Below are 11,578 nucleotides of genomic sequence, written 5' to 3' on the forward strand. Positions count from 1 at the left end.
CTCAAGTTATTAACTGAAGAACATCTAATTTGTAGCTGACAAACTATGTTCCTTCCTTTCTTTTTAATATCAAACCAGAGTAAAGATCATTGTTATTGCTGGTGCAAGACCACGGTCACATTTGTCAGCTAACGCATCCATTTGAAATCTAACAGGAAAGTACTGCATGGAAGAAATAAAGCCAACTTTGAAAAAACATCTCATTTCAAAAACTCCTTAAACTTCTGGGCACAATAACCATGGAGAGAGGTTCAGGGCAGTGCATGGGGGGAAAGTGAAATGAAGGCACAATGAAGAATGGAGAACATTTAAAGACTATTTATGGATGTATTTCCACCGTTTTAGGAAGAAGTTGCCATGTGGCTCTGGCATGTGTGCTGTTTAAGGAAATTCTGTGAATCAGAAGACTAGGAAAAACATGAAGGAACTGAGAGAAATTTCCTCGTTTCTCCTCGCAGTGGAACCACAGAAATGTGGGAAGGGAGCACTGGAGGTGTCTTCTCCAACCCCCTGCTCAGAATTGTGCTAATTCCAAGGCTAGATCACGTTCTTGTCCAGGTGAATCCTGAACGTCTCCAAAGGTAGGGATTCCCTGGACCCCCTGAGGCATCTGTGCCAGTGCTGAACCACCCTTGGGGTGGGGAACGTGTTTTCCTTATACACTGTCAGAATTTCCCTTGGGGCAAGTTGTGCCCATTGCCTCTTGCACTGTGCCGCTCTGAAAGCCCTGTTTCACTCTTCACTGAAGTCCCCCTTCAGGTGGTAGATGACATCAGTTAGAGCATCCTCCTTTAGCCTTTTCTCCCTTAGGCTAAGCAAACCCAGCTTCCTCAGCTTCTCCTCACATACCATTGCTCCAGCCTCCTGGCCATCTTACCGTCCCTTCACATCTCTCTTGTATGAGAGGTCCAAACCTTTAAACACTGCTATTTCTGTTCTCCAGCCCACTGTTGATAGTAGTTTCCTATTCACATTATCACGTCGTGTCACACTTGCCATCATCTCCTGACCTTTGCTGTTGCTACTCCTTACATGAATTTTTGTTTTCAACTTCTGCTCTCTACTTGATCCTTATTGATTTTCTGCACAACCCTTGGTGCTTGCCAGGTTCAACAATGTCCATGGCAGGCAGGGACTGAACACACTGCATCATTGGAAAACAGCACATCAGTAGGTGTCACTTTTCCTATAACCTTCCTTTCCTTCCACTGCCACCAGTTAGAGGCGAAAAGAAAGAACTCATATTGCCAGAGTGCAGAGGTATCTGTGGAGAACCTTTCCTGAGTGCAGGAAATCTCACAAGAGGCTAAATGAGTTGTGCATTAAATGTCACACACAGGAAGACACTTGCCTCCAAGAGGAGCCCCGAAGCAACATCCAACTCCAACTGCGCAAGCCACCACCAGGAGGTCGAACTGCCTATGCACATTCTGGAACAGAGAGTGCAGCCAGAGAAGGGCATGCTGGGGTTAGAGGGAGCAAAGCCAGGGGTTAGGGTCCAGAACAATGAAACAAAGCAACAGCCAGCAGCAGATTCAGCCCTTGCTATTACAAATAGCAGGCTCTACATGCTTCAGTGCAGTCTTTAGTACTGGCAGCTGGTCTTCAGCAGCGACATCTGGTTCTTATGCACAGACAGGATCTACTCAAGTAGAACAGCACCTCCCATCGTTGCATTACACAGCCAGTTTCTGCTAAGAGCCTGCATGTAAAGCAGTTCCTACATTTAGCTACATATGCAGCTAATATATTTTTTTATACAACCAGTCAATACAGTGATCAGCCTGCAGAGGCTGTTCTGCAACAGCAAAAGCCTAGAGACAGTTGTCAGTGCCTATAATTAGCAATGCTGTATAAATTTGTCTTAAAGACAAATTAATCTTTGTCTGCAGGTACTTTTTTATACACTGATCACAGTGCAAAGGTATCAGCATCATGAGGCTGAAAACTTGTCAGATGTATATTCCTAACCAGCTTCTGTGTAACTGCTAGGCCACATTGGTGGTCCTGCAGAGTTATGTGACTGTCTATCTGGTCTCCCACTACCATCTTCTTTAGCTTGTATTCTGCTGCTCTAAAGCAGTACAGTGAACGTCAATCCATGTTTCCTCCGTGTTTTGTGGCCTACCAATACTATCCTACATGTCTTAGGAGTTGAGCCTATGGCAGAACTGTATGCAGAGACATGTGCCTTACCTCATACACACCACAGAAGATTGACATGAACTTGCTGAGTACAGCAGCGCAGATACTGGCAATGTGCACAAAAGGACCCTGCGAGCGGAGGAGGAAATCAGAGAGGGTTAGTTACCCTCTGGTCTAAGACAACCACTTAACCATGGCAGATCTTGCAATTTCTCTTTGGCCACCTCAGCCAGTCCTCCAACTCTCTTTTTTTATTTTTTTTTTTATTCCTTATCTCAAAGTCTACTTGACTTGAGTTCTTTGATGTTTTTTATGTCAAGACTCGCAAAGTGGAAGGAAAATGGCCAATTGAAGATAAGTGTTGCTAGCAAGAGCAGAGCTTTGAGAAGAGGAATGGCGGCAAAAAGAAGAAAACATTTATGACTCTTTCACCGACAACTCTCCCACCTCCCAGACCCTGGCCACTACTGAACATGAAAACAGCAATACTTACCTCCTTCCCCACAGGCATGCCACTTCCAAGCCCAGCCGTGAGGCCCACAACTTTGGCCACAAAAGCTTTGAGAGTGAGATATTCCTTGAGGACCACTCCCCTCATGATAGTCTTGAGCTCTGGGATCCCAGACCCTGAAAACAACAGCAGAGGAGGGGATGAACAAAACCAGCAGGCAAATGGAGTAAGAAAAATGAGACAGACAGAAACAGGTCTTGCCATGCCTTCTGCCCTCACCAACAGCCTGCGGAGAGACGAGGTGGCAGAAAATGGCCGCAAACAGAATAAGAACAAGTGGGTATGTGACCCACGCCAGATACTGCATAGGAACATTCGGGTGCAGCGCTTGGTACATCCACTTGTAGGCTGTAGGCAGACAAAGAAAGAAGCGGTCAGTAACCACAGCTGCTCCAAACAGGTTGGCAGATATCAAAGAATCACACACTTGCTAAACCTGCCCTTGCTAAATCTCCCTGAGAAATGCTGTCCTGGAGGCCTCTGAGACAAGCCTTGTTACATTTTGAGTACAAGTTCCCAAATAAAGCAGATGTTCTGCAGGAAGGGACAGAAGCGGCTCTCTGTTCTTAGACGCTACTAATTCCTGTGCCCAGATGTGGTGTAAGAAGAGGCGTGTTACGTGCAGCTGTGAGAATGACCCACTGTACAGGGTCTGTTCATTTGGCAGCCTGAGGGCCTTATGTGGGTCCTGAAGGATGACAATAAAGTGGTCCACCAACAGCTAGCACCCTCTCCTCCACCTCAGTCATGTGAAAAATCATTCCTTCACAAAAACTAGCTTAAAAGCTCTGATTATGATTTGCCTTTTAGAGCAGCAGCATGAAGGCAGCTGTGTCAGCCGCTGCAAGCGCAGTGGTACCATCGCTCAGCCAGGTACCGTGCACAAGCTGCCCAGAGTCCAAACTGAACTGCAGCTCCTGTGCCACTCGTCTGCCCCCCTCGAGCTGGCTCCCCCACAGCAGGAGCCTCAGGCTTGGTGGAGGGAGAGAAAAAAACACCCCAGAGGACTCAGCTGCGGGGAGTATAAAAGACAGGGGCTCTCCAAGACTAGCAGGCTGAGCCAGACGGCTGGTAGGTGGGGAAGCTCTACATGGAGGAGCCCTGGGCTGAAGCATGGGGGCCCTTGAGGAGCTGCAATGTCTGCAGGTGGACGTCAGCAGCCAAGAGCGCCAAGAGGAAAGGGTTGGGGGTGTCTGCAAGTCCGGACTGGGACACCGAGGAGAAGGACGAAGGAACAGTGCAGTTAACAGAATATGAGCAATGTCGTGTGTGCACGAAACGGGGGCAGGCGCACAGAAAGGTCTTGTAATTGTTATAGCTGGCATAAAGGGAGAGGGTCCACAGGAAAAATGCAGGGAAAGGATATAAGGCAGTGATCAGGAGACCTTTGTGAAAAGAGCCAAAGGAGAGAGCACTATGTGGTCAGGTAGCAGAAAACTGCAGGGCACTGCATACATAAAAATTGGAATGAACAATAATGAAGTAAAAATCAAAAACAGTGTCTCCCCCCTTCCCCCTGTGCTCAATATTCCTGGGGAGGATGGGAATCAGCCTAAGAGGAAGGACCACAGTACCACACCCCTGTGTCCATACATATTCAAGGGAGCAGGAGGGAAAGGGAGTAAAAATAACCGTTTGTCTTTGACTTATCATACACATATCCTTTGTTTCTGACCACTTCCAAATCTTTCCCTGTCATCCCTTTGAAGAATCTCTTCCTAGTTAACCTCTTCTCTGCTATGTTGCAAGTACTTCAAACTTCCCAGGCAGTGTGGGGTGAGGATGGGACACTGATGTTAAAAGAGGAGGAACATTAGTCACTGGGCTTTGTAAAACATTTGTATCATTTACAGTGTGCTTTCACAACACCTGAACAGGACCTACCCTGTAGGCTCTTCGCACTGGCATAATCCATTCCCCAGCTCACCAACGCCATGACCAGACCCAAAAGAACCAAGAAAATCCAGTCCTCTCCAAGCTTCTTGGTAACATATTTGTGGATGCGTCTAGCACAGTCTGTGGAGGGAAGAGTGAGCCAGAAAAACCTGAGGGAACATAGATGAAGCATGAAGCCGGTGCCTGTCTCTCCACTCCTATGCAAAGAACAGACTACAATAAGGATTTATTTGGAAGCATCATGGGCTTTGTGTGAAAGAGTGGTACCTATCCCTCTCTTTCACAGTGCTGCAAAATACTATGTGTTTCAAGGAAAAAAAAAAAAAAAAGCAGAGGGGGACACAAGGCAGAATTTAACATCTTGTGCACCAGCAGCAAAAATCCGACACAAGAAAGCCCTTTTCCTCTCATTGCAGAGATCTGTTTGTGGAAAAAAATTAACTTGGGACTGGTTAATTTTCCAGACAGGTCTTGGCTCTTCCTAGGATGAAAGCTCTCATGAAAAAGTCTTTCAAACCACCGTGCCTCCTTTTCCTTCCTTCCCTGCTTCTCCCCAGTCACAATTTTCCTGTTTTTTTTGCCTTGATTAAATTATCTCTCTCTGGCTGGCCTACCCAATATCTGGTCATAGGATAGTGAAAGATGAACTGTCCCCACCTTGACATTTGGAATAGTGCTCTTCTTTGATCTGTACTTGACTGTCACGTTTCAGGGGTCTTCCATTGTTCTTCTGGGCCAGCTTCTTATTCAGTAGCTTTGCTGCTTCCTTCTCTGCGAAGTCAGTTATCTGGTCTGTGTACTGGCCATAAAGCTAGAGGAACAGAAAGCAAGACAGATCAGAAAGAAAAGGTGAGGCAAATGCTCCTTCACAAACAGCACTGAAGATGGAAAGGCAGATCTACTAACAGTCCGAGGTGCAGACCCAAACGTACTCAAGCTGGGACACAGACACAGAAACCCTCGGACAGATGCAGCTTATCTTTTTTTTCCTTCTTTTTCCCGTTTCCCTCTTCCATATCTCTCCAAAATCTTTTCACTGTCTTTTTGGGAGTACATGATCACAGAATATTAATTTATTTCTAACATCCTGCAAAAGAGGTGGCTGTGGTCTGAAGAGATTGAGCAGGCTTCCTGGAGGTATAAAAGGTCAAAATAGTTCACGAGGCTGTCACCCTCAGGGCTGACGTCTCATAGATTTCAGTAGCACTGTAGCACATCTCTGAAGGTTTTGAGAAGTATTACACTATCAAACAGGCTGCAGGAATGTCCTGCATCTGTTCCTCCTGCTGCCAAGGAATGCTTAATAGGGCACATAGTGACTGATGGTGCCTGTGGAGGAAAAGCAGCAGCATCAGCTCAGAAATATCACAGGGTACTGCACACCTCCTCCCCCTATTTACCCAAATCAACATGCTAAATGCACACATATCTCCAGTTCCCCTGAATTTCCTAACGACTTGATCTACCTTTGTGGTCAAATGCTAATCTTGAACTGCAGTCGGTTTGCAATGGACAGCTAACTTACCAATGCCATTTCTTACACAGATCTGCAGCAAACTTGGTACTTGTACCATCTCGTCAACAACAAGATCTCAAGGAAGCCCGAAGAATCCTGACTGTGCCCCCATGTTTGTTTATCAGATTCCCCAAAGAACAGCTCCCCCACCTCACTCTTTCAGAGTACAGAGGGGAAGGTAAGCATTTGAGAAGCAGAGAACAAGCCTCTCCTCCTCACACGTCCTCCAGCAAACTTCCCCTGAAGTGAGGTTACCACCTGGTGCACAGCCCCTGAGTGTGGCACTTCCCACCTGCGAGGAGGTGACCTTTGGCTTCCTCCCCAGCACACCTGCTTCTCCAAGATGTTCAAGTGGCAGGAGGAGAGCAAGCAATGCTTTGCATAGCAAAATCAGACACTTCAGTCAGAGAATGACAAGACGTGAGAGAGATAAAGCACCATCACATGCTTAGGAGACATTTCTATTTGACAGTTCCATGCCTCCTTTCAAAGTGACACAGGAGATGTTGCTCCTGTTCCACCCAGATCAAATAGATCAGAGATTCAGAGAGAGATTTACACTGGAAAGCACCTCTGGAGTTTTCTAGTCCAAGCCCCTGCTCATGGTATGCAACCTCCAAAACCAGATCAGGCTGCTCGAGACCTTGTCCAGGCAACTCCTAAACATCTCCAAGGGTGGAAATTCCCCATCTTCTCTGAGCACCTGTTTCAGTGCTCTACCAATTCGTATTTCCACATAACAAATATGACTGAAGGTCCTAAGTAGTATATTTATTTGTATATATTCCTCAAGAGACACTTGAACCACATGCAATAGCTCCCTTGGAAAACCCTAGGGTTTTTTTCACAGAAGACACACCTGGGCTTTTTTAAATCTTGTTCTTAATGTGGCTTACCTGCTGTCTCTTAGAAAAATCGATCCTATTTGAACATCTGAAAGTATTCTTCCATTCATCACTGTATCGGAAGGTGACAAATTTAATTAAACGCCACATGATTATCAATACACGCTCAGGTAAATTAAGCAGTGCAGCCTCTTTGCAGTGAGGAATGGCCATGCTCTGACCCCCATAATACAGACAGGATAGTGTAACAGCAGGCTGAAGAACTGCATGTACAAGGTAAGCTGTCACATGCAGAACCCAGTTCTAAGCAGCAGGCTGCTCCTTTTTTCTCTGTGTCGGTTTCAGCCAGAAACGCCAAGTACTAGCAGATTTTAGACAAATGCATCTTCACATCACCTCAGCTGATGTTCCATTGCCTTTACATGGTCATGAGGGATGGGTTTATATCAAATACAGCTTAATCCAAACTAGAAACTCAAACCTGTGCCAAGTATGATGTTCAAATTAGCCTTCAAATTAGGGCAAATCTGCCCAGGTGGAACAGCATAACAGTATAGCAGTATGAATAGTACAAGTTCTCAGATGGTAACCTAGTTCACTGCTTCTGGCTGGCTGGAAAATGGTACACTCAGGATGTGGGAGAAAAGCAGTTAGTCTCCAGACACAAAAATGAAGGTTCTGTCCTAGAGAACAAGTTAGTCTCAGCTCACTTAAAGAATGCTTCACACATGTGCTTTGCTTCTCCAGGACTCTGGCAATATTGAAAATGGTAGGAGATTGTGGGACAGAGAAAGAATCTGGAAATCAGAGGATGACCTTAAAGCAAAATTAGGTTAGGCAAGAAATATCCACTTTATTAGAAGACATGTAAACCTAAAAATATAACACAGTAGGACTTAAGACTGTTCCTTCTTCTGATGTGCCCTCTCTGACACAAGGGACATGGGGTTTCTGAGCACCAGAAGAACTGGAGAGAACTTTAAGATATCAATTACCACTTAAAGGGTTGAGCCAGAAAAAGTACCATCATGCCTAGCTTGGCTCAATGCTGAGCAAGACCATGATAATGGTGCAAAAACAGCTGATGGTATAAATACCACTAAGGGGTGGGGGAGGAACCCTAAAAAACATCCAGGGAGAAAGCACAACCAGGGTAAAGTTCATTTTCAAGGAGGAAGCATTTATTAATGTTTAACTGTAAACCAGCAGGTTCTGTCTTTCAAAAAAGATGGGGGAGTTTCATTGCTTGAGTAATAGAGGAAAAGCTGCACGGAATCTCAGGGGAAAAATACATACAGCACCACAGCCTCAAGACCTTTCTGGGCACTATTTTCTGAGAGCTCAGCACCTGCATAACACTGCCCTCACAGCCCAAAGCCTGAGCTACTTCCCATGCCATTCAGACTGAGCAGTTGTTCTCCACAGCATACCCCAGTCCCGAAATCCCTTCCCCCAGCACTGCCAGTGCATGCTGTTCTTACCTGCTGCTTCTGGCCACTGAGACAGCCTTGGGCTCTGCTGCTCATCCCTCTCACTCCCTCCTTGTAGCCACTCTGCTGTTCTGAAATGACCTTTCTTAGGTTTGTTTTCTGATGGATCACAAAAGAGTAACCATATTTCATCTCAAAGGTGAAATCTCCCAAAACTCACCTCGTAAGTAAATTGAAATGTCAGTAAAAAGTCTAGGCTCAACTGCTCAGGCATAGGGCAATGAGGCACATGCCAGGGGCAGGGGACAGCAACAGAATAATAGTCGAAGGACAGAAGGCAAAAGGGAGCTCCAACAGCAGCCCCACCAGCTGAAGGGAGAGGGGGCTTGGACAGAAACAACTGAGCAAGACTTCTCAGAGGGGCAGAGAGAAGGGCAAAGGAAAAAGGTATCACTTGCAAGAAAGGAAACTGTGCAAAAGGACAGTGCCCCCATCCACCTCCTCTTGAGGGTGGTTCAGCATGGGAGAGGGTGCCCAGAGGGGCTGGGGAACCTTCAGTCTTGGAAATGTTCAGAACGTGCCTGGACATGGCCCTGGACAACCTCACCGAGCTTTGGAGTCTGCCCGGCTGTCAGCAGGAGCTTGGGCTATACACCTCCAGAGCCCCCCCACCCCCTTTCTGTGGGTCTGTTACTCTATATTACTGCGTTGCCTAATTAGTCATTAGGCATCCCTCCCACTCCTCCCTTCTGTGTATTGCTGAGCAAGCTCTCTGCCATGGACACATGCCGAGCACCGAGTAGCACAGCCTGGCATAGCTGTAGCTGCTTTCTCATGCAGAAAGAAAACACCACAAAATCCTACAGTGTACGATAATGTGTATTTTTACCAATGTATATTACCTCATCTATCATACATCTACTGTTATCTCAATGGCCCAAAATTATGTCTGTATTAATATCATCACCTGACTACTATTATTATTTTATTATCCATTAACGACAACATGTTTTTGACCATCCGTGACCTGAAGGGCCTGGGGCGCCGATCAGGATTGTGCTGCTGTGGGGTCTGTGCAGAGCCAGCCTGAACCAAGCTCCAGCCCACGCCTCAAACAGCCAGCAGTGAAAGACAAAGGGCACAACCGCCCCAGACCCCTCTGCCAACTGCTCTCTCACAGGACTGCGGCCAAGGAAACCTTACAGGTTACCCGCACGGAATGGGCGAAGGCACGTGCAGCGGGGTGGTTGTCATGCTAATAATGCGCCCTGTGCACGTGTGCACCAGGTGTACATCAGCATGCCTGTTTGTACTTCGCCTGCACAGCACACAGACGCAGCTCACCCGGCTCTGCCAGCACACGCCTGCTTGCGGAGTGCACACATGGACACACGTGCACACGCCTGCGTGCGGAGCACACACGTGAACACACGTGCAGTCCCGCGTGCGGCGGCCCGGTCCCAGCGCTCCCGTGGCGCAGTCACTTCCCGCGGACCTGCGGATGCCGCGCCCTGTGCCGCAATCGCCGGCCTCTCGCAGGCGCGTGCCCGCCTGGGGACATTGCGGGGGGCACACGGGACGCCCTTGTCTGCGCAGGGGACGCCCCCTCCCCCCCGCGCCGTGACACGCGCGGGGCACCAGTACGCCGGGCGGCACGCGCCGGGGTGGGTCTGCGCCTCGCTGGAGGCACGCGCTGCTCCCCCGCCTGCCCCGGGTCCGCCCCGCCCCGGGTCCTACCGCCCGCCGCCCCGCGTCGTCCCGTTCCCGTTCCCGTCCCCGCCCCGGGTCCAGCCGCCCGCCCGAACCGGGCCGGGCCGCGGGGCTGGCGCTCGGCAGCAGGCGGCGATTCAAGACTGAACCCCGGTGGAGCTCGGCCTCAGTGCGGCCACTGCAGGAGCCGTTGGCCCCCGCCGGGGTAACCCCAGCGCAGCGGCGCCCGATGGGGCAGTTCGGTGCAGGAGACGCTGCAAACCCGCGGGTGTTTTAGGCACTTCCAGAAGAGAAACTCCTGAACACTGGCCTGGAACCCAGTCTCCAATTTTTTGCAGTGTGGCACGCTGGGATGCTTATCTACTGGAAGTTTTTCTCGGTGGCAAATGTGGATTTTTTCTTAGCACTAAATCACATAAGCATTCAGGTGATCAATGCATCCCCTCCCACACCCCCCAGCCACTCAACTAAGCATTCATGTTTGGGGATCTGTAGTCATGTGAGGATAAACACTCACGCTATGAATGCCACATTCACCGGCCCTCTCCCTCACCCTGTCCCTGCCTGCAGTGCTCCAAAGCCCTCCCAGGCAGCTCAGCCTGAGCAGAGCCGCGGGCAATTAAGACACCGGAGCTCGCTGTGAAACCTCCCCTTTGCAGGAGGCTGTCCCCAAAGGGGAGGTAGAGGAGATACAGAGGATAACGGAACAAGAAGCTATAACCAGAGTACATCTATGTCCCAGATATTTTTCTGAACTGCGGCTTGTATGAACCCGGGCAAGAGTCAGGTCAAGTTTAAGGGTTAGAAAACCCCTCACAGCTCCCCTAAGAGTTACCAAAACCATCAATCTCCCTGTATGGGTCTGACCACGAAGTGCTTTTTGGTCAGAGGAAAGTCAGAAAAGAGCTCCGCATGACTTAGCCTATACAGCTGTGCAGAAAGATACCCACTATATACATTACGGTTTTCTTTGGTTTTATTCACTCTTCTGCTCTACTTAGTATCACTGCTGCTGAAGGCAGCTGCAGCTCCTCTTTGCTGTTACAAATACATTAATGGTTTGGTTGATTTTCCCCATCCCAGTTCACCCACTCTAACTCTCTTTGTGTCCACGGCAGGTGAAAATGTCCCTGACTCAAAATGCTGACAGTACTCCTGGATGTTAAGTACAAACATGAAAGTCAATGCCTGACCTGGGAGTCAGCAAGCGATGGGGAGAGCTGGTGGGGTTGGGAATGGACAGGGATGTGTGCTCTGCAGCACTGTTCTGTGAGCCCCAGGAGCCTCTGCGATCCCAGGGAGACCTGTGCTGCCACAAACATCCCCTTGTCCAGCCCTACCTGTGGGTAGCTGAGGGAGTTCTCCAGGTCGTCCCCTGTCCCCCCGGCCTCGCGTCCTGCCTCCAAACGTATCCCGTAATGGGTGCATTTCTCAAAGCAGACATAGTTGTATTGCGGTGTGCCCCCCCACAAAGCTGACTTTGAGCTGGGTTCCTGCGCCATGATCTCTGAGCTATCCATGCCTC

The 11,578-nt window shown here is 48.7% G+C and overlaps 1 protein-coding gene across 1 annotated transcript in view; it reads right to left on the reverse strand.

The window, feature by feature from the left end:
* The window catches only part of CLCN1 (chloride voltage-gated channel 1), a 38,515-nt gene extending 29,552 nt beyond the window's left edge, over nucleotides 1–8,963 (reverse strand). The window contains exons 1-7 of the mRNA XM_055808042.1: nucleotides 8,395–8,963; nucleotides 5,210–5,363; nucleotides 4,541–4,672; nucleotides 2,876–3,004; nucleotides 2,639–2,772; nucleotides 2,197–2,274; nucleotides 1,352–1,430 (exon numbers count right to left, since the gene is read on the reverse strand). Coding sequence (XP_055664017.1) covers nucleotides 1,352–1,430; nucleotides 2,197–2,274; nucleotides 2,639–2,772; nucleotides 2,876–3,004; nucleotides 4,541–4,672; nucleotides 5,210–5,363; nucleotides 8,395–8,535 — 847 coding nt within the window. The 5' untranslated portion in view covers nucleotides 8,536–8,963. The remainder of the gene's footprint in view (nucleotides 1–1,351; nucleotides 1,431–2,196; nucleotides 2,275–2,638; nucleotides 2,773–2,875; nucleotides 3,005–4,540; nucleotides 4,673–5,209; nucleotides 5,364–8,394) is intronic.
* Between the last annotated feature and the right edge of the window lie 2,615 nt (nucleotides 8,964–11,578).

The sequence above is a fragment of the Falco peregrinus genome, chromosome 6, assembly GCF_023634155.1.
Source record: "Falco peregrinus isolate bFalPer1 chromosome 6, bFalPer1.pri, whole genome shotgun sequence".
Lineage (NCBI taxonomy): Eukaryota > Metazoa > Chordata > Aves > Falconiformes > Falconidae > Falco > Falco peregrinus.